At 42.0% G+C, this 23,115-nt stretch overlaps 2 protein-coding genes across 3 annotated transcripts; both read right to left on the bottom strand.

Moving 5' to 3' along the window:
* Window positions 1–3,678: 3,678 nt before the first annotated feature.
* Window positions 3,679–12,483, bottom strand: rnf168 (ring finger protein 168). Its single transcript, XM_042414063.1, has 9 exons — window positions 12,197–12,483; window positions 10,948–11,202; window positions 9,338–9,539; window positions 8,681–8,751; window positions 7,640–7,795; window positions 7,333–7,424; window positions 6,131–6,188; window positions 4,597–4,832; window positions 3,679–4,518 (listed from the first exon to the last, which is right to left on the bottom strand). The coding sequence occupies exons 1-9, from the start codon at window positions 12,350–12,352 to the stop codon at window positions 4,137–4,139; spliced, it is 1,608 nt and encodes a 535-aa protein (XP_042269997.1). The 5' UTR covers window positions 12,353–12,483; the 3' UTR covers window positions 3,679–4,136.
* A 1,587-nt stretch (window positions 12,484–14,070) lies between these two features.
* Window positions 14,071–21,386, bottom strand: LOC121899490 (zinc finger protein 708-like). 2 transcript variants are annotated; one of them, XM_042415344.1, is made up of 6 exons: window positions 21,039–21,386; window positions 19,658–19,871; window positions 19,126–19,541; window positions 17,586–17,643; window positions 16,696–17,461; window positions 14,071–15,013 (listed from the first exon to the last, which is right to left on the bottom strand). In XM_042415344.1, the coding sequence occupies exons 1-6, from the start codon at window positions 21,180–21,182 to the stop codon at window positions 14,221–14,223; spliced, it is 2,391 nt and encodes a 796-aa protein (XP_042271278.1). In that variant the 5' UTR covers window positions 21,183–21,386; the 3' UTR covers window positions 14,071–14,220. The 2 variants fall into 2 exon arrangements, with proteins under 2 accessions (XP_042271278.1, XP_042271279.1); XM_042415345.1 differs by having other exon boundaries at window positions 17,586–17,638; window positions 19,127–19,541.
* Between the last annotated feature and the right edge of the window lie 1,729 nt (window positions 21,387–23,115).

Below are 23,115 nucleotides of genomic sequence, written 5' to 3'. Positions count from 1 at the left end.
CAACATCAGGCTCCTCCAGAGTCACATGACCACAGAGAAACCACAGAAACCTCAGCGTGGTGATGAAACTTCCTCTGAGCGAAGCAGCAGCAGAGCTTCACTCAGACGTCCAACACTGCCGTACATTTCAGAGGAAATACTGTACTTTCCACTCCACTACATTTATTTGACAGCTAAACTTACATCTCAGACGCAGATTTTACATGTAAAACAGAAGATATATTTATATATATGTTATTATATTTTCACCTTGACATTAGTCCTTTATTGTTGATTAGTGTAAAAAAAAAGCCTCATTCAATCCTGTTTAATTTGATGGTATAAAACAATAAAACATGAAAAAGTGGGTCGGTTTTACGTAACGAGTACTTTTACTTTTGATACTTTGGGGAAATTTAGCAACTAATACTGTACTTTTACTGAGGATCTTGAATACAAGTTGAGGTTTGGAAGCACATTTCATCACGAGGGAAAGAAAATTATAAAACGTTAGGAGTGATAAATGTACGGCAAGTCAGAAAATATCCATTTATATTCTGTTCTGATGTTGTATGTTCCAAAATTTGAGGTTTGCAATGTTTTTTGTTTTTTTTTACTTTCCTGACAAGTTAGACGGGAGCTAAAGGACGAGTTCACAGTTTATCAAGTGTGTCTTAAACCAACAGTCAGTCATCAAATGAACATTAAAGCTGTTTTTCTTGCTGTAATCATTCCTCCTGTTCATACTGACCATCAGAAGATCCCTTCATAATGACCTTACAATGGAAGTGATGGAGGACAAAATCCACAGTCCTCCTTCTGTACAAAAAAAAATGTATTTCAAAGTTTATCTGAAGCTGATATGAAGCTTCAGCGTCCAAATGAGTCAAATCCAGTAGATATCTATACAAGGAGAAAAACCACGGGACCCAATCCAAGAGGTGGTGACTTGATTAAGCAGCTCTTCAGAAGGGAGGCATCTTGGATTTATGAATTGAATACTATTGAACCTTATGGACTTAATGAAACACAGGATAGATAGAGATATCTGAGATATGTAAATATTAACTTGTATTTCTCTCTACAGGCTGTTTGGACTCTTGGGGAGAGATGTAGAGGGACGTTCTGCTCATCCTGTTCAGTCAGTTGTTTACAGGATGTAATGAAGTGTAATTATATAAAATGCTGTCATTCTTGTAACTTTGTGCAACATTAATCACATCATGTTTTTTGTAATATGTAAATCTTCATTTTCTTTGTAAAATGTTCACTTTGAGGAAATGAAGACTGTGATAATGAGTCATGTGACTCAGATGTGTTTATCTCAGCAGTCGTACTGAGCGAACCTGAAGAGGCTGCAGGCGAAACACGTTGTTCGCTCCTAATAAAGTCACAGTGAAGTCAAAGTTCCTCTTTTTGTTACTATACTTCCACCTGCAGCTCAACAGGGAAACACTGTCCGAGGAAACACAAAGAGGGAATTAGATGCTAAAAAGACTGTAAATGTGTCAGATATCCACTTGATATGACTAACTCAGACTGCTGAAGCTGAATAGAAGCTTCACACAGACTTTTAACCCTCCTGTTGTCTTCCCATCGACCATGCAAAAGTCCACAGATGCTATAAATTTTAATAAAACACCTAAAATTCAATGAAAGTAGTGATAACTTACTTGCAAAGTGTGTGGTATGGAACCATCCGTGTGATTTTCAGGCAATTAGATGAAAGAAATCCATATTTGTGATATAAAAACATTTGAAAACGGGTCAAATTTGACCCGAGGACAACAGGAGGGTTAAATGCCTCCATCACTTCCATTGAAAGCACATTTGAAGGATCTTTTAATATCCAGTATGAACAGGAGGAATGATTACATTACTGTTACTATGGAAACCTGACTGCTGGTTTAACGCACTGTGAACTGGTCCTTTTAAGTTAAAGAAGCATTGAAACTGTGATATTAACGGCAGACAAAAACAATCTGCTGATGAGGACCATGTGATGTGGTAGAAAGCTGAGTAAGCAGACCTTGAGTTGAGTTTCATTAACTGTGATATGAACCATTCGGACAAATCGAAGCAAAAAATCTTTCAGTGTCGGATGATTTTAGACAAAAAAAATATGAAAAAGATTTATTTTTTCATCCATTAAAGGGAAACAAACATTTGAACATTTGGATGTTTGTTATTTTACAGATACAAAACGTTTCTTCTCCAGATATATTTCTCTAACCGAACAGTTGTCAGAGTTCACTTTTTATTTCTTAGAAAACTCAAGAACCAAAAAACAACACAACAACAGGTCAGACTGGATCAGCAGTTATCAGTCTCAGCTGGACTCCATCAGCCTCACACGTACATACACACGTAGCGCTGCCACTAATGATTATTACTGTCATTATCCATTAATCCGTTAATTAAAGATGTTTGGACCAGAAAATGACAGAAAATGATGAAAAATGTGGATCAGTGTTTCCTAAAGACGACGTCCTCATATTCACTTTACTGTCATAGAAACTGGCGACTCATTTAATCAATTAATCAATTAGTCGACACATGCTAAATGTTACATATTAAATGTAATGAAGCTGATGTCCTTATAGTGTTGTGTCACATCAGTTACTGTAATTGTTCACATTAGTGAAAGTTTATAAATCGTATTTGTTGCAAAATAAAACCTGAAAACATAAAAAAAAATATATGTCTTATTTCAGCCAAAGTCCAACTTTTGAGATAATTTTACCCAAATTTATTGCAGATGGTGTTTTTTATGTTCACAGAATTTAAACCTTTAACATGAACAACTTCAGTCAGAAAACCGTCTTCATACATGTTAACATGTGCAGCTCCTCTGGTATCACGCTAACATCTGAAATGGTAGGAACATGTAAACAAGAGATGTTTAGTCCAGCTGAGGCTGACAGGAAGCAGGTCATTGGTTGATGATGATGATGTCATCGGCCCTGAACGGCAGCGTAGTGGAGATATTAGTAGCGGAGGAGGTCTCACTCCCGACCCAAAGTGTTGAACTTCACTTTCTCTCCCAAAATATATAAAACAAGTCAGTCATAAAGTCTTTCACACTCTGTTTAAACCAGTTGTAGAGAAAAACAAGGCACCAGTGGAACAACACAGGTCAGAGCTGAGAGGAGGAAGAGGAGGAGGAAGACAACAGAACAAAAAAAATCTTTTCTTAAAACTTATTTACAGCCTGAAGCTTCAAACTATTTGGTAAAAAATATATGAACTGTTTCAGCTTCTCAACATGCAACAAGATAAAAACATAAACCGGAGCCTCCTGGTGGACATTCAGCAGAACTGCACCCAGTGAGACGTTTACACTATATGGCCAAAAGTATGTGGACGCTGTTTGGCTTGTTTGGCTGTTTTGTTGTTGTTGTTGTTGTTGTCTTCTGTATTCCTGAGATTTTAGACAATAATTCTTCCAGCTTTGTGTCAACAGTTTGTTGTTGCTGTTCAGAGCTGCAACTGACAATTACTTTCATTTCTGATTAATCGATTAGTTGTTTGGTCAATAAAATGGTGAAAAAAGTTTCCTGAAGCCCAACGTGACGTCATCAAATGTCAAAGATCTTCAGTTTACTGTCACAGAGACTGAAGAAGCCAGGAAATATTCACATTTAAGAAGCTGGAATCAAAACAAAACAAACAAAAAACAAAAAGACTCAAAACAATTAATCGATTATCAAAATCGTTATTTTAATAGTTGGCAACGAATCGATTCATCGACTGATGGTTGCAGCTCTGTTCCTGTTTCAATGTGACACGAAGCAGCTCCATAAAGAAAGAAACAGCTTTCCTCATCATCATCACACTGATGAATCTCTGCAGCTTGGCTCCAACATCTGGTTTAAAGTCTAGAACCAGAAGCGTGGAGGCTGATCAGCTGTCCACATACTTTTGGCGACATAGAAAAAGAAAAAAATGAATGAAAGCCGAGTTGTAGACGGCAGATTTCTGTTTAACTTCTCTCAAAGCAACTTTTATTAACAAAGTTTGTTTCTGCAGAGAAAACAGAGAATAAAGCGACTCTGAACTGAAACTAGCAGGCGAGCGTCCTGCTCAGTGATGGTAGAGAGACACTGGGACAGTGCAGGAGAGAGAGAGAGTGGGGGGGTTAGGGGGGGTTGGGGGGTTCAGCTGAGGCTGGAGAACATCTCAGTCAGGGTGGCCTGTTTGCTGCCTCTGCTGGAGGAACTGGGAGCTGTTAGAGTCTTCCCAGATGAAGCGGAGGAATGTGAGGAGCTGCGGGAGGAAGGGCTGGAGGTCTTTGTAGTCTTGGGGGGTCTGCTGGGCGTCGCCTTCCCTCGGCGGTTCTGTCGGAGCGGGTAGGCGTCGGCGGATCCTTTGCTCCTGTTGGTGGCTTGCTGCCGCTCCTCCTGGTCCAGCTTCTTCTGCAGGAGCAGAGCCAGCTGCCGGTCCTCCTCCTCCTGCTGCCGCCGGCTCACTAGCTCCGCCTCCCGCTCACCAATCCACAGCAGAGCCGAACCCCCCGCCTCCAGCGAGGAGGAGGAGGAGGAGGAGGTGGAGGGCAGGGAGGGACACCCTCGCTTAGTGACCATCACCACCTCCTCCTCCTCCTCCTCGACCTCCGAGCTCTTCCTCTTTGCTGTGGAGGCTCCTGCGTCTCCTCCGAGGTGACTCCTGCAGAGGAGACGCTGCTCCTCCACAGACGCTGACAGAGAGGTCGCACGCAGAGTCGGCGGCTCTGAGGCGTCCGTCTCTACGTCACGGTCGTCCAGTCTGGAGCTGAGCGTCTGGGCGCCGTAGTAGTCCAGTTTAGGGAGGGGGCGCTCGGCCGGCAGCTTCACCTGAGAGAGGAGGATGTTCTCCTGCAACAACAAGTTCAACACTTTTTATACAAAGTTCTGACTTTCATTCAAATGTGAAGAAAAAAATTAATATTCGAGCTGTAACGACTTGTTTAAACACACAACATGTGATTTCAGCCGCTAGGCGTCTCAATCAAAACAATAACAACAGACGGAGTGTGATGACGGTGTGAAGCAGCAAGGGATCATGGGAGTTGTTGTCTTTGTCGTTAAATAACCAGCTTCAGCAGGATAGGATTACTCCAGTGTTCATCATTCAGGATGTTTTTACCTGCAGAGGTCTCCTCCTCTCCAGAACAAACAGACCCGCAGATTACAGGTAAAAACACTGAATAAAACTGTTTCACCTAAAAAAAATCAATATTTCTCCAGCGATGTTTGGTGACCACCGGACTTCCTGGAGGGGCTGTTAGCCGAGCTGCTGCTAACGTTTGTCCAGTTTATTTCTCTGATAACTTAAGATCCAGACGTCCAATGACTAAAATCCTTCTTCCAGCTAAAAGATATAGTTAAAAACCACCTAAATTTATCATGAAAATGTGGCTTAAAACTGAATAAAAGTCAATTTATATCAGTTTGTGTGGAACAACCACAACGCCGATGTATTATCTTGTATGTGTGTAAGTTACTCTTTGGTAGACGCCATTGTAGCGGACAAACACAGCGCCGCCGTATGCATCTGGTGCGTGTTTACTCTTTGGTAGAGGAGGTATGACGCCATCGACAGGAGACCAAATGAAACGGTCCGTTACTTTGATTAAATTACAGATTTCTCTGGGTTTGAAAATACACAACTCAACAACATATATAACATAGGTCTAGTTGTTTTTAGACATTTTAATGTGGAATAATTACAGATTATAGCTTTAAATTCAAAATGTCTATAAACATCATTTGAAGTAGTTTCCTTCTGATCCAGCAGAGGGCGTATTATGACACATTACTCTCTGACCTGTTAATAATAAATAAACATGGAGGACGGCAGCGAGTAAAGCCGCCCTGATCAGATCATCACGACAACGAAGAAACTGAGAAACAACAAAGATCAGACTTTTATTTTGTAGAAATGGGAAGTTGGAGGAGCTTTACTGACGATGTGTTTGTTCCGTGTTGTACGAATAATGTTTATAAAAATATGGTAGCAATCAGTTTTTGGTTGTTAATCCTTTAAAGGTCTAAAAGTTATTCTCTCAACTCAACATTAAAGTTTGATTCAGATCACAGAGTAAATCATTTTATATGAATATAAGATGAATCAGTTCAGCTGCTGCCGACATGTTGAATCATTGGTTACTGACCTTGTTCGCCATCAAGCTGCAGTCTGAGCTCGTTTTAGATGGAAGAGGACACAAAAACCTGAACACGACAAAAACAAACCACATCATCATCATCATCATCATCATCATCACCTTCAGAGATATAAAGCATGAAAACGATGTTTATTTATTGTCATCAGTGTTTTCCTGTGAATGTTCTTCAGTTCAGTTATAATTTAATATGTTTATAACTATATATTATCTTTTTGTTTTGGTGTCTGATATCGTTTCACCTGCAGTTCTAGTTTCTCGTCGTGTTCTCAGTGTGAACGTCTGTTAGTTCAGAGGATGAACTGTAATAATCTACATGCTGAAGTGTTTCTGGTGTCAGATCAGAGCAGCGTCTCACAGAAACACGTCACTCAACAGCTTCTCTGACTTTAGAACAATATCCTGGAAATATGCATTTAACGGCAAATTTTTAAGACATTTGGTACAAATTATGAGAAAAAAGTTGTTATTTATTATAAAGCTATTTGTGTTCATACTTTGACTTTTTTTTCCCCCAAATTTCTTAAAGTACAATTTTGACAATTTACCTGAAAGAAAATCTGTAGTTTTCAGTGTAGTTTTATGTGCTGAATCTCATATTAGCATGTTTGGTTTTTGGAATAATTTCCTAAAAGTATCTGCTGTTAATTCTTAAGTAGGGAAACACGATATTATCAGCACGTCATCGGTATCGGCCGATAAAAGCTCTGAAATGAAACATCGGCGAATTCTGCCGATTATGAGGTCGATAATAGTCTCCTCAGCCATCTGGAAATAAATATGTGCATATATCGGTATCGGCCACAATCAGTTGGAAATATCAGATATCGGCAAAAAATCCAACGACATTTCTTTAGAAGGTTTCTGTCATTTGGTTGTTGTTTGTTATTGAGTTTTTAAGAAAGAACCTAATAAGCTAAAATGTAGTTTAACACACAAAACTCCTGAAAACTACGTATTCAGTTAAACAAAAATCAACAAATAAACAAACTTTTTAAAATTGTTTCTTATCATTTGTACCAAATTGCACCAAAACGCTGTAAAACGCCCTAAAAATTAATCATTAAATATCTGCAAATTACTCAGAAAATGAGTCTAAAATTACAGAACCTGTAAAATAAAACTTTACTAAACTCATTTCTGAACATCAGAACCTGGAACCTGGTTCAGATGAAGACCTGAAGTCGACCTACTTCTCGATCTGTCCGGCGCTGACTTTCTCCTTCTTCTTAGCCGGAGTGACGTCAGCAGGACGAAGGTTTTCCTGAGAGACGAAGGCAGAGTTCTGCAGGAGGAAGAAGAGTAAAAAACAGCAAAAACTCAACATGCAGAGTCAGAACAGTGACGGCTTTAAACGCCCTCTAGAGGCTGCAGGGTTCATTACAACCACAACATGAACAAACAACATCCTGACGTTTGTCCTGCGGGAGGCGCCAGAGGACAGAGCTTTAATCTAAAGGCTTCATCCAGAAACCAACAACAACAACAACAGACACTGACCAGCTCGTTGCTGAGTGTTCTGGCCAGCCTCTCGTCTTCTTCACGCCTCCTCCTCTCGTCCTGCAGCAGCTCCTCTTCCTCAGCCAGCAGTCTCTGGATGTACTCCTCGCTGGCCTTCCTCTCCTCCTCGTCCAGCGCTCGCTTCTCCTCTGTCAGCTGATGACAAGACTCCATCAGAAACAAGCATCCGGTCTCTGATAACCAGTAATACACTGGACCCAGTTCCCAGTCTGTAAAGTCCCAGTTTACACCCAAAGATTCACAACAGAACAGTTTTAGAGCGCTGCAGGATGAAGTCTCAGCGGCGTAAACTGGCCCGACTCAGCGTACAGCGCGTCACCTGTTTCAACAGCCAATCAGCTCGCAGCAAAGTCTCCTGGTCGAGTCGGTTACAAACCGTCAGCTGGTTGAAACGGCAGAATCACCTCGTTCATATTATCATCCATATAAACTCATCTAGGAGTAGGTAGGAGCAAGTTTCATCTCGTCTCGTTGTGACTCTTCAGTCTAAACTGGCTTTAAAATACCAGGATTCATTAAGCTGTGACACTAACGAACCTCTAATTGAACCTTTTCTCTCTCTCATATAACAAAGATAAATAGAAAACAGGAAGTTAAAAGCTTCTCATGTTTATCTGAGTCATTATGGAGAAACACAGATTCAGTAACCGTTCAGTAACCGTTGAGTACAGTTAGACCCAGCAGGCTCCATCAGGTTGGGCGAGTTCAAAGTTGTGAAAACAACGGGGGTGTTTTGAATACACCCCCGTTGTTTTCACAGGTAATTTGTTAGTCTGTCCCTCCCGCCGCAGGAAATAATGGATTAATCCTGGAAAGCTGTTGATGTAGCACTTTTCTCCTTATGAAAATAACACGGAGATTATTCGACCAATGAGAATTTAGTCGGACGAGAGCATATCGACCAACTTATCGACCAGCGGACTACAGCACTAATAATATAGAATATAAACATGATGTTTAACATGATGAATCAACACTTCCTGTAGGAGAAGTCAAGACATTTTCACAGACTGGACTTACTTTACTGATCTGGTCCTGATATTCCTTCCTCAGCTCACCTGGTTCACTCACTCTGGGAAAACACACCGAGACTGCACACACACACACACACACACACACACACACACACACACACACACACACACACACACACACACACACACACACACACACACACACACACACACATCAGCCTGAACTCATCATAATACTAGTTTTATAATCAGTAATAGAAGAAGTACTCATATCCTTTACTACAGTAAAAATACATAAGTATTATGAGCTTGATGTAGTTAAAGTATTGCAGTAAAAGTACATAAGTATTATGAGCTTGATGTAGTTAAAGTATTGCAGTAAAAGTACATAAGTATTATGAGCTTGATGTAGTTAAAGTATTGCAGTAAAAGTACATAAGTATTATGAGCTTGATGTAGTTAAAGTATTGCAGTAAAAGTACATAAGTATTATGAGCTTGATGTAGTTAAAGTATTGCAGTAAAAGTAGTGGTTTGGTCCCTCTGACTGATATATTATTATATATGACATCATTAGATTATTAATAGTGAAGCATCAGTGTTAGAGCAGCATGTTACTGCAGCAGGTCAACACCTTACAGCAGGTCAACAACACGCAGATGATGACAGTATTATGGGATGTGTGTGTGTGTGTGTGTTGGTACCTCCCGGGTCGTCCTCGGTGACGGCGTCCTGCCCGCTGAGGCGGCGTTGACACTGCTGAGGGAAGGCGGTCTGGATCTGCCTCCACAGCCGCTCGTTGACCAGCGTGTTGCTGCGGCTGTTGAGTCGAGCCCAGGTGGAAACTCTCTTCCTGCACATCGGACAGCACAGCGTGGCTTTATCCACCGACTCCAGGAAACAACCCTGACGACCGACACACACACACACACACCTGAGTGTTAGTTTCACTCTTTTCACCAAAACATCACACGCTTCTGAGTTTCTGAAGTTCACAGTATCGTCCAGAATCAGCTGCTCTTCGTAAAAGACAGAAAGAGACGTCGAGTCCAAACTAGAGCTGCAACTAACCATCACTCTCATTATCCAATAATCTGCCTTTCATCCGAGAACACAAGATGAGCCACAAATATTATATTTACAGTGATGTTTGACCAAGAAAAGCAACAAAGTCTCACATTTAACAGCAAAAAATCAACTAAAGACGAATCAGCTGTTTGATCACTGAGCCTCGTTTACATTATTCATTTTTAATTGACATTGTGTGTGGATGTGATGTGCTTTGTATGGTGTGTTCTTTGTGTTCTTTGTGTTGTTGTTGTTGTTTTTAGCTTCAAGCTAACTCTGGTGCATTTATGTCTGTTCAATAAATCAAATACAATGTCAATTAAATATTTCTGCTTGAAAAATGACTTAAACGATGATTCAATTATCAAAATATCTGCAGGTTAATTAAACTCAGATCCAGCCTGCGTTCAGAGGACATGACGTCGTCTTTATATCAGCTGACACTGATAACAGGAAGTCGACACACAACAAACTTTAACCTCTCGGCCGTCAGAACAACCAGACTCATAACTGAGATAAGACATGAACTTACTGATAACGGATTCAATCATTCTACATGAAACCACTTTGTTTCTGTATTATTTATATATTGATCTTTTGTCAGAGGCGACCGCTACAACAACCAGCTGATTAATCAATCAAAAAATTACATCAGCAACTATTTTCATCATCGTTTTTTTTTTTTTTACACAAAAATGCTGAATATGAGCTGCTTTCAGCTTCACGTCTTATTATTTGATAGTAAAATGAATCATATGAAGACGTCACTCTGAACTCACACTGTTACTCAGTTCTCATTTATCTCCAGTAAAACATTTTTCACAGTTGTTCCAAAGAAATATGTTGTTTCATAAAAGCAGATAATGATCACAGAGCCTCGACTAACAGTTACTGCCGTCATCCGTTCATCTGTCAATCATTTTCTCCATTAATCGATTAGTTGTTTGGTTCATAAAATGTCAGAAAATGGTGAAAAACGACGTCCTCAAATGTCTTGTTTTGTCCACAACCCGAAAATATTCACATTCAAGTCACATTTTTTCTTTAAAAAACAGAAAGATGATCAAAATAGTTGATCAGCAATCGATCGACTGACTGTTGCAGCATGAATATTGTTTGTGTTAAAAATGTTTCCTTAATAATCGCAGAAAATCCTGATTCTCATTTTGACTCTAATAATAAAGTTTTATTTGTTCAGCAGCTTTTAATCTAAGAACCAAAGTGTTTCGGCGGCGTGCGACGTCACCTTGCAGAAGGTGTGCGTGCAGGGAAGCGTCACCGGCTCCAAGAAGATCTCCAGACACACCGGACACAGGCAGTCGTCCAGAGACGGAGGCCCCGCTCTCCTCCCCCTCCCTCCCCTGTCCGACACCGAGGACACCTCCACCTCCACGTCGGACACCGGTGCCATCGTCGTCGTCTTCCTCCTCCCTCCTCCTCCTCCTCCTCCTCCTCGTCTCTGGCTGGTCTCAGAGCTGCGGGGAGGACTCAGTAGCTCAGCCTGAAGGAGGAACCAGAGTGTCGGGAACATTTGTGTGTTTTAAACTTATTGAACTATTGATTAGACTTGCTGGTCGTTTGGTTATCTAGTCTGACTAATTGATTGACTTAATATTATATAGTTATGTGACGGTTTTAGTCCAGTTTGTAAAGTATACACAGGTGTAGACAACTGTTATACATGATAAAGTATTGGTAGGTATGTAATAGGACAGCAACTTAAGATTATTGTCATTATAGATTAATGTGTTGATTAATCAATTAGTGGTTTGGTCCATAAAATGTCAGAAAATGGTGAAAAATGTCAAACTGAGGTTCTAAAATGTCTTGTTTTGTCCACAAAAATATTCAGTTTATTGTCATAGAGTCTAAAGAAACCAGAAAATATTCACATTTAAGAAGCTGGAATCAGTTAATTAATCGACTAATCGTTATAACTCTATATTATACAGTGATGTGATGGTTTTAGCTCAGTTTAATTATTAATAAGTTTAGACAGTTGCTGAATGTAATAATACATTTGGTGCCAAATAGATAAAGTATTGGGCCAATAAGTATTATTAAGTAATAGTATTATTAAACTCATCCGTACAGGGTATAAATATAATGTTTGTATCTTCTTCAGTCACACAATCTGACGGTAACAGAATTCATTATAACACCGTTTGTGTTTATTTTGGTCTTTCACCTGCTCAGTTATCAAACATCCTCTTTCTGGAGGCAAACTAAAACTTGTATTTAAAGAAATACAAACTACACAAAGTTTAAACAGAGCATAAAGTAAAATAACATGTATATAATATAACATATATGTAATGTTCCTGCCTCCGGCCTCAGCAGGTCAGCTTTAGCTGCTGCTGCTAATGCTAACGGCGCTGTCGACTTTCTCCGGATGAAAACTCAACTCAAGTCCATTCTCATTAATTTAACAACGATAAATGAAGATACAGATATATAACTGCTGGCGTTAGTACTGTCAGCTAAACGTGTCTCACCTGAGATCCGCTCACCTGGGCGTTGATACTAAAGTTAGCTTCTAGACCAAAACAAGCTGTGTTAGCTGGCCGGCTAACCTCAGAACCAACCTCAGAGCTAACCTGAACCCGCGGCAGGCCGGACTGCTTCTGCTCTGAGCGGCTAGCAGTTAGCATTTCCTGCTCCAGTTAGTCTGTGAACCAAGAACAGCGGGACAGCTCTGACTGATCCAGCACCGCCGAGCTTCATGTTCCCGGAGACCCGCGAGAATCAACTGTGGCTGCAGTGCGCATGCGCCGCGCAATCTGTGCGCCGCCTTCCAGGACTGCAGTAAATTACAGATTTATGATCCATCAGTCCCGCGGACAGACACACGCCCAGGTACTTGTACTTTACTCGAGTATCTCCACGTGATGCTACTTTATACTTCCACTCCACTACATTTCAGAGGGAAATATTGTACTTTCTACTCCACTACATTTATTTAACAGCTTTAGTTACTTTTCAGATGAAGATTTGACATCATTAGATTATTAATAGTGAAGCATCAGTGTTAGAGCAGCATGTTACTGTTGTAGCTGCTGGAGGTGGAGCTAGTTTACACTACTTTATATACAGTTAGCTAGTTTAGTCCAGTGGTTCCCAACCTAGGGGTCGGGCCCCTCCAAAGGGTCAGCAGATAAATCTGAGGGGTGGTGAGATGATTAATGGGAGAGGAAAGAAGAAAAAACAAAGTTCTGATACACAAATCTGTTTTCAGTTTTTGGACTTTTTCTCTAATCTTTGATTTTTGCTGAAATATTGGATCATTTGAACATTTATTGAAATGAAAGCATGTGAGAAGTTTAGAGGGAAAAATCACTATTTGGTGGAGCTGTTAACAACTCATAGACATGTGAAATGTGACCCCGACTACACACTGCTTTTTGTAAGACGTCAAAAGACAAAAAGGTTGGAAACCACTGGTTTCATCTTTAACAATGTGTTGTATTTGAAAAGCTTGTTATATAATCTAATGATGTCATATATAATAATATATCAGTCAGAGGGACCAAAACACTACTTTTACTGCAATACTTTAACTACATAGTATATACATAGTATTTTTATATTGCTGTATTGGTACTTTTACTGCAGATTTGAATAGTTTTTCCAACATTGTTCATGGTTACTGATCAATCTTTGTGTTGATCATTTTGGATCCTGTTTGTTCTAAATTTGGTTCATGACTGAGAGAGTTATTCGGTATTTTAACACGTTGCTAAAGTGTGAAGTTGTCACCTGTGATCTAGACATTTTGTTCTTCCTGCTTGATGATGAAATGAAACTCTGAAGGTTAAATTTGGACGGTCAAAGTTGGTTCATGTTCACCAGAACAGGAGAGGAAACAGACCGGACATATTTAATCTCACTGATGGGTCAAAAGGGTGAGACGGTGATGCTTTTATTGAGCCAAAATAGCACAAGATTCAGATCATACAGCTGAATTAAGGCCTTTATGGGTCAGAGGTTTTCCAGCCTGTTTCTGGCCCACATCTGACTTCCTGTTCCTGTGTTCAGTTCTGTCTGTTCTCATATAAACTGGTTTAACATTTCTCACTGCAGAGAGTTTTCATAAAGTACTTCTTCACTTGAAAGACGTTCCTATTTTAAATAAAACACATCATGTGTGTGTTGAGCGGATTATCCAGAGTATTGGTGAGTCTTGTGTTGTTGTGTTGTGATGGAGGCAGAAATCTGCAAACACGGACACATTAAACCAAAAGTATCTGAGTAGACAGATGCAGCTGGAGGGAAGAAGCTGCCGGCTCTTTATTATGACACTGAAGTGGTGAAACGCGCTGTAGGAAAAACGTGTCAACGAGTCAAAATCATTCAGAGAAACAACACACAGTGAAATTATAAAGACTAGTTTTATTCTGTTTTTCACAGATTTATTTTACATAATAAAAATAATTACAAAATCCTTCAACAAGTTGAGAAAAACTCTTCAGTCTCATGTCTGATCGATCTGTTCCGCTCTATAACTCTGTGTTCGTGTGAATCACGGGTTGGTGAAGCCGTCCGTCCAGGGGAAAACGTTCTTCTGTTTCCTGTGTTTGCCGCCGGACTCGAGCGAGTTCTGTAAACCGTCTCCGCAGCTGTGTTTCTTGAGCTGGCGGGAGTCGGAGAAGCCGAGGCCGCAGCGCTCGCAGGCGTACAGCTTGACGCCGGTGTGGATCTGCATGTGAGACTTCAGCTGGTTGGACTGCCTGAACTTCCTGTTGCACACGCTGCACTCGTACGGCTTCTCGCCGGTGTGCACCAGCAGGTGGCGGTGGTAGTTCTGCGACGTCCTGAACTCTTTCCCGCACTGTTCGCACTTGTGCGGTTTGACGCCGGTGTGCAGCATCTCGTGGCGCTTCAGCTGCGACAGCTGCAGGAAGCCCTTCTCGCAGACGCCGCAGACGTGCGGCCGGTCGCCGCCGTGCTGCCGGACGTGGTACAGGTAGAGGTGTCGCTGGTGGAAGGACCTGCTGCAGGTGTCGCAGGTGAACTCCTGGCTCTCCGTGTGGCTCCTCTCGTGCTTCCTCAGACTGGAGCTGCTGCTGAAGCTCTTCAGGCAGATCTTGCAGACGAACGGTCGGACCCCCGTCGGCTTGTGTCCCCTCGTCTCTCCCCGCGCGCCGCCGCCGTCCTTGCTGTCGTGGACCAGCTGCTGGTGCTTCTGCAGCTGGCAGTTGTAGAAAAACGTCTTCCCGCAGAGGTCACACATGAAGGGTTTCTCCACGCCGTGAACCAGCATGTGAGTCTTCAGAGCCCAGGTCCCCGTGAACCCTTCTCCACATTTCTCACACCTGAGACACAAGACAGAAGGTTGAAGTTAAAGGATCTTATGAAAGGTTTGATACAAGTGGAGAAATGTTGTTATTGTTATTTAACACTAGTGAAGAATTTAGATTCACATAATTGTGAATCAGCTGTGAACTGAGACTGAAGAGAAACTCATCATCTACTAAAGCACAACATCTGTTTGACAACTGGAGGAAATAATTGTTATACATGATGGTTTTTTTCTTCATCATCATCATCATCCTTCATTTCTATTTCATGTGATTCTGTTGATCCGTTTTTAAGTCTTTGTTTAAGCTTCTCCTGCACAAGTCTGTTGACTTTAAGCTCATAGTCTGTATAAAAATATGGACGTAGTTACCGTGACGACACTCGTTGGTTTCTGAAGAGCGGTTTTGAAGCTCAAAGCGAGCCGCTCCGGCCGTCGCCATCTTGGCAGTGTGTGACGCTGCCTAACTCCCAGCCAATCAAAAACGGGCAAAGAGGCGGGGCCAAACGGCTGAAACAAGCCACCTAGCGGCTGGCGGACCTGTCACTCAAAGCAGCCATGTCCTTCATTATGCAGAACTTTACAGCTTAATAAAATTTAAACGGGTGAGTTATAAAAAAATTCACCCCCGTACAGTTGTCATGAAAGAGGAAATTAGCTACAGAGACCAAAACCGTTGTTTGTACCAGGCTGTAAACATGTTTATTTCTGCTGTAAAGTTGGGTATTTTAACATGGGGGTCTATGGGGATTGACTCGCTTTTGGAGCCTCAAGTGGTCGTTCAAGGAACTGCAGTTTTTGGCTTCATTTTACAGCCCCGGAGGTTGCTGCTTGGTATAACTGAGTCTGTAACTGTTGTTTGTAATTTGTAATGTCAGTATTGTCTTTTGGAATACATTTGAGTCATTTGCAATATATTTCAGTTATCTTTGATGTTTTGTATTATTTTAAGAAGATAGCTTTTATTGTGAAACAGCCACTTTTATTTAGAAAAGCCAGTTGTGCCGTTCTGACGTACGGGAGAAGGGAGGAAATGAGCAGGTAAAGATGCACATGTGCTCCAGCTAAGATACATGCTAAATATCAACCTATTTAAGTGGTTGTGAAATGTTTAAGGACCCTTCAAGGACCAAGGATAATTCCCTTATTTGCAGAACGCAGCCAACGAGGTAATTCTTGTTTTTCCTCTTTATTTTACTTTGATGAGCTGTTTTCCACGTGCTGTAAAAGCTTTTATTTTCGCTAACTTTGTCTTTATACCGTGTGTGTGTGTGTGTCTGTAGTTTTCACGGTGGGTTTGGAGAGAAAGCTACAAATAAACCAGTTGCACAAAAGCCACTTGTGTTTGCCTGTGCTTGGAGGGAATTACAGAGTCAATGCAGGTAAAACGCCACATTCAGACTGAAAACACAGCAGGACGCCGCCGCACGCGACGTCCAGCAACTGACGCCACGCAACCCGACGCATCGGCCAATCGCATACACGCAGGCGCACGTTCCTGACGGATTACTTTGTAACTTTAACGTCGTATTCGTGTGTTTACATCGTCGTGATAAACTTTCCAGACTTGTGAAATCCTGTCTGTGAGTTTTAGCTTCTGATCAGCATTTAAATATATTAATCTGTAGTTTCACATCGACTTCCTGCCACCGCAGACCCCGCAAACAAAAACACATGGGATGAAACCTGACGCAGCACCTAAAGGGTTTCTCTCCGTTGTGGAGGCGCAGGTGTCTCTGGAAGTTGTACTTGAGTCCGAAGCTCAGTCCGCAGGTCTGACACACGAAGGGTTTCTCTCCGGAGTGGACGACCCGGTGCTGCAGCAGACCCATCTTACACTTGAAGGCCTTGTCGCACTCGGAGCACTTGTGCGGCCGCTCCTCCGAGTGCGACCTCTTGTGGACGCGCAGGTTGCTGGCGGTGGAGAACCTCTTCCCGCAGGTCTGGCAGGGGTACGGCCGGGCGCCGGTGTGGATGGTCTGGTGCTCGCGGAGGCTCTTCTTCCTGGTGAAACCTTTCCCGCAGACGTCGCACATGAACGGCTTGACCTCGGCGTGCGACACCTCGTGGTAGCGGAGCGCGCCGGCGGAGGTGAAGGTGCGGTCGCAGGCGCGGCACTGCAGAGGCGTCTTCTCCAGCCGGTGGGACGCCTGGTGGACTCGGAGCTGCCGCAGGAGCCTGAACTTGCGGTCGCACTGGTCGCAGCGCAGCAGCTTGTCGGGGTCGTTCTCCTGCGCCTCCCTCAGCTGGTGCGACAGCAGGTGTTTCTGCAGAGTCTTGGCCTTGTAGAAGCCTTTGTCGCAGGAGCTGCAGGGGAAGGGTTTGCGGTGACAGGACACGTGTTTGCTCAGCTGGTGTTTCTGATGGAAGCCTTTGTTGCACAGCTCGCAGAAGAAACGCTTCTCTTTGTAAAGCTCCCTCCTCCTCTTCCTCTCCTGCTCCTTCAACTCTTCATCACTGACGGCTGCAGAGGAAGAACATGCAGACACAAAGATCCTGAGATGCTGCGTCTGGAACTTTAGAGGAACATTTAAATAATGAACATCAGCTGACGTAAACAGGAAATGTTGAGTCTTGTCAGCTCTCACCTGGCTGACTGTCGCTGGCCGTTTGCTCCTCGACGGTTTCCATCTTCATCTTCATCTCCTGAAAGACACACAGACAGAAAACTGAGCTGTCAGACTTTTATTATAATAATCCGTCTGTTTCTGAGAGATGAACAATGAATCAACATTTGAGGCTTCGACAGCAAAGTGACGTTTAGCCGATGAAAACAACTAGACCTGTGTTATATATGTTGTTGAGTTGTGTATTTTCAAGCCCAGAGAAATCTGTAATTTAATCAAAGTAACGGACCGTTTCATTTGGTCGCCTGTCGATGGCGTCATACCTCCTCTACCAAAGAGTAAACACGCACCAGATGCATACGGCGGCGCTGTGTTTGTCCGCTACAATGGCGTCTACCAAAGAGTAACTTACACACATACAAGATAATACATCGGCGTTGTGGTTGTTCCACACAAACTGTTATAAATGGACTTTTATTCAGTTTTAAGCCACATTTTCATGATAAATTTAGGTTGTTTTTAACTATATCTTTTAGCCGGAAGAAGGATTTTAGTCATTGGACGTCTGGATCTTAAGTTATCAGAGAAATAAACTGGACAAACGTTAGCAGCAGCTCAGCTAACAGCCCCTCCAGGAAGTCCGGTGGTCACCAAACATCGTCGGAGAAACACTGATTTTTTTAGGTGAAACAGCTTTAATTAGTATTTTAACGATTTTAATCTCCGGGTCTGTTTGTTCTGGAGAGGAGGAGACCTCTGCAGGTAAAAACATCCTGAATGATGAACACTGGAGTAATCCTATCCCGCTGAAGCTGGTTATTTAACAACAGAGACAACAACTCCCATGATCCCTTGCTGCTTCACACCATCATCACACTCCGTCTGTTGTTGTTATTGTTTTGATTGAGACGCCTAGCGGCTGAAATCATCTCACCATCAGACAGCTCTTTCTTTTCCTTCTGGTTTACATTTTCTCAACCGGAGAACTTCCGTATTCCTGCGCCCGTCGTCGTGCTCTGTACGACGTGACGTTATGACCCAAATCTACTGACGATGGATTAACTTCCTCATACGACCTCACTTCAAAAAAAAAAATACAAACTGTCCCTTTAATGTGAAACATCTGTGCAGGAAGTGTTGAGTTGGTAACGATGGGAAAAAAAAAACAGCAAAGTAGAAATAATCAATTAATTTAGTGAATTTATGGAGACGTTTGTATTAACAGCAAATTAAAACAGCAGCTGATCAACAAACGGAGACTTTTTACTAAAATATGATTAAATATAAAAACAATAAAAGCAGAAGATGCAGCTGTTTGATTTGTTTAGTTTCATTATTGATTAATCTGCCGTTATTTTCTCCATTCAGTGATTAATTATTTGATCTATAAAATAATCAATTAAAAGCTTTTTATAATTTATTAACAGTGACATCTTTAAACGTCTCATTTTGTCTAATTAACATCTTCAGATTATCAAACAGCTGCTCGTTAATTTTCTGTCCATCAACTAATCGATTAATTAACTAATTGTTGCAGCGTTTTGATTGGGTAGAAACTTACACCAGCTGTTGCGTCAGATGTGGGCGTGTCTTCGCTGTCCATCATCGATGCGCCTGCCGCCGCGCTCGCTGGCGGCTTATTAGCCACAGGAAGTGATGTCATGTCGGAGGAGAGCTGGATTACATCTCCTGAGGGTTCATCAGGATCCGACAGCTGGACAATGTCTAACTCCACCTCAGAGGTCGCCACGGTGGCGGTTTGATCCGGTGTCTCCGGCGGCGGCGGTGGCGGCAGCAGGGGGGCGGGGCTTGTCTGGCTGGTGACTGGAGCAGGAACCGGCTGGCTGATGATGACCAGAGGCACCTGAGGGCTGCGGCGGGCTTTGCGCCTGGATTTGGAGGAGTTGAGGATGGCCATGGCGAGGGCAGCAGGGGTAACAGCTGATTGGTTGATGTCCAGTGAGAGGGCGGGTCCATCTGGAACATTCAGAGCATCACAACACACAGCGAGACGGTAAATATGTAAAATACAGGCAGAGATGAAAGCAGGATTAGGTTATTTAGTTTCCCTTCAGCTCGGACGTTAAACCGACCTGATGGTTTGATCTTGTAGAGCGTCTGCGTCTCGCTCTTCTCAGCGGCAGACGTTCTCTGATCCTTCGACCTCAGTTCGACCTCCAGACGTCTCACTTTGTTCTTCGAGGCTTCGTTTTCCTTCGCTAAACTCGCGTACAGCTCACGGAAAACTCTGCAGATTTTACGGATAGCTTCCCTCGCCATCGCATCCAAGACGGCGGTCAGCTGAGTCTGCGGGAAGAAGGAAGTGAATAACTGAATGAAATAAACTATAAAATACTAATATGACTGTTAGATGAGAGGATACATGTTATATTATTCTGTTTTCCTGATGCCTGTTATTAACCTGGTCTTTAAAGGACCAGTGTGGAAGATTTAGTGGCACCTAGTGGTGAGGTTGCAGACTGCACCCGTCGACTGTATATGGACGACGCATCTCCACTTCCTGCCGCTATGCAAAAGGGAAGGCAAAATATCTCCTTTCTGGGTGCTGCCTGCTTTTGTGACGTCATTTGGAGCCAGAGTCCGACACGCCCCTTCAGCCGTCCCGCTGCATGACGTCGCACCCCCCTTTTTATATCGCCAAATAGCTAATTAAAGGGGCCTTTTGTGTTTTTTAACACAAAAGGCCCTCTCTAGAGCCAGTGTTTGGTTTGTCCGTTCTGGGCTACCATAGAAACATGGTGATGCAACATGGCGGGCTCCGTGGAAGAGGGCCCGCTCCATATGTAGATATAAAGGCTCATTCTAAGGTAAAGGAAACAATTCTTATTTTCAGGTGATTATACACTAATATCTATAGATATTATATTCTATTTGATGGATGCCACTAAATTCTACACAATGCACCCTTAATTTTCTTAATTTCATTTTATACGAATTGGCCCAAACCCTTTTATTGTGAAGGTCAAGGATCCACACCGGAAGTGTAGCATTCTCATTAACGTAGCTTGACTGTGCGATTCTCCAAACATTTTATCCATACAGTTTATTAAAGTTATATTATGTAAATATGCTCCGTGTGTTTATCAACAGCTAATTAACAGTGTTATAAAATATTTTTTTTTTCAGTTATGGTAAATAAATTCGTGTGTTTTACAAAATGCTTGTTTGTTGTCGTGAGGATGACGTCACATAATATACATCATGGCGCCAGAGTGATTATTTCAGTACAACAAGAAACGTCTGTAATCAGAACTGTTACCTTCATATATTCTGTTTCGTTAACTTATGTTTAATCACAGGATTAAGGTCATTTCTAAGTTTAAATCTAATTTTTCGTGGCGTTTCTGTCTCTTTGCGGGATAACGGCTCTCCGGCAAACACGGAAGTGATCGCGGATTTCCCTCCGGAGCTCTCAGACACAGAGTTCACTTTAATCCGAACAGTAGTCCTCACCCGCCTCTCCGCGCTGTCCTCTCCCGCCTGTCCGAGCCTGTCCTGGAGGACAGACACCGCGGACTCCACCGCCACCTCCAGGATCAGCTCCGTCTCACGCCGGAAAGTTTCTACGGCCGCCGCGTCGTCACCCAGCGGCCCCATGACGGCCCCGCGAACCACTAACCGCTGCTGGCACGAAAGAAAGTTAAAATATTTAAACACGTTAACCCGACCAGAGTCCAGCTGAGTCTATGAGTGTGGGAGAAAGTCTGACAACAATCAGTCAGGATGGTTATCTGCTCTGTTTCTGCCAATATGGCTGCACTGTTTACATCCGGGTCACTGTGAAGACCCTTCACAATAAGAGGTATTTTTTTTCCCAGGATGGTGAAGTCATGACCCGCCCTACTCTGCCTCTGATTGGCTAGTACTCGTTGGCTACGTTAGTTGTGTTGGTTAGGTTTAGGCATGAGGAGTGAGACTGGTCATGGTTACGGTGAGAGTATCAGGGTCAGCCAGTGAGGAGCAGAGTAGGACGGGTCATGACTTCACCATCCTGGGAAAAAAAATATCGCTCACAGTAGTGTCTCGGTGAGAAATATGGAAAGCCAAACGGGTCATAATTCACCTCCTTTTCCCTGCCAATGTTACAAATCAACTGGTTTTCCTGTTAACCGGTGACCTTTGTTTGTGAACATCGGGCATTTCGTAGATTAGACTATCCATATGATTAATTTAACTTATTGATGGTTTATGGAGTTTAGTGAAACTGTGGGATTTGTCAATGTTTTATACGGCGGTGGAGGAAATATTCAGATCCAAATACTCTATTACCAGTAAAAGTCCTGCATGAAAAATCCTACCACAGTAAAAGTACATAAGTATTCTGAGTTTGATGTAGTTAAAGTGACCAAAGGGTCAGCAGATAAATCTGAGGGGTGGTGAGATGATTAATGGGAGAGGAAAGAAGAAAAAACAAAGTTCTGATACACAAATCTGTTTTCAGTTTTTGGACTTTTTCTCTAATCTTTGATTTTTGCTGAAATATTGGATCATTTGAACATTTATTGAAATGAAAGCATGTGAGAAGTTTAGAGGGAAAAATCACTATTTGGTGGAGCTGTTAACAACTCATAGACATGTGAAATGTGACCCCGATCATTTAATCATTCAAATGAACAAACAAAAATGCAGATTATTTTTGTAGCTTTTACAATATATTTCTTCACATATTCAGAATTTGTCCAACAATATCATGAAATGAATCAAAGCTGTCTGAGTGGGGGGATTACAGTTGAAGTAAACAACGTCTTTCTTCCCAATTTATAATAATTCGTGTTCGCTGCCCTCCGGTGGTCACAGTGTGTAACTGTATGTCTACTTTAAAGGTGCAGTTATACACTCTGACCACCGGAGGACAGAAAACTCATTTCAAAACCTAAATCAACAGAGAATAGTGATGTTGGCATCATGAAAGCCAAAAGGTTAAGCGACCACCGCGAATGACCACCGTCTCATTACGTCACACACACAACAACAAAACAACAGCTGTGACTCACCTCAGACATTATGAGTTTGTACAAATGTAACAGCAGGTTTTATCCAGCAGATGTCACCACGTCACTGTCCAACAACACCACGAACCGTCTGTTGGGGACATTTTCACTACCAACAAGTGATGTTGGATGTTTTTTCTTCAGCTGTGTCACCTTGAAATGTTATACTGTCAGCCTATATGTTGTTTTATATAATGTTATTCATAAATCATAGTTATATTCATTTTCTTTCTTATATTTTATGTATATAGATGTTATACTGTCTTTGCCTTATAAGTAAATTTTGTTTTAATTTGATTTGAAGTGTCAGAGTGTGAAAAATGTATTCATAGAGAAGAAAAAACCTCCCATATAGTGTTCTTAGTTTCTTATTTAGTGGACACATTTAGCAGCAAATGAATAATGTGAATACATTTAAAATAAAATAGATAAGCTTTGTATATGAGTAAGAAACTGAAGCAAACACGTTCAAAATATCTGCAGAACTCAGAGAGTTCAAATGAAAGTAAAATTAGATCAAATGTAAAACCTTTTATTGA

Source organism: Thunnus maccoyii, chromosome 6 (assembly GCF_910596095.1).
Source record: "Thunnus maccoyii chromosome 6, fThuMac1.1, whole genome shotgun sequence".
NCBI classification, from domain to species: domain Eukaryota; kingdom Metazoa; phylum Chordata; class Actinopteri; order Scombriformes; family Scombridae; genus Thunnus; species Thunnus maccoyii.
The sequence above is the reverse complement of the archived record's forward strand: the minus strand, read 5'-3'. Positions and strand labels throughout refer to the sequence as shown.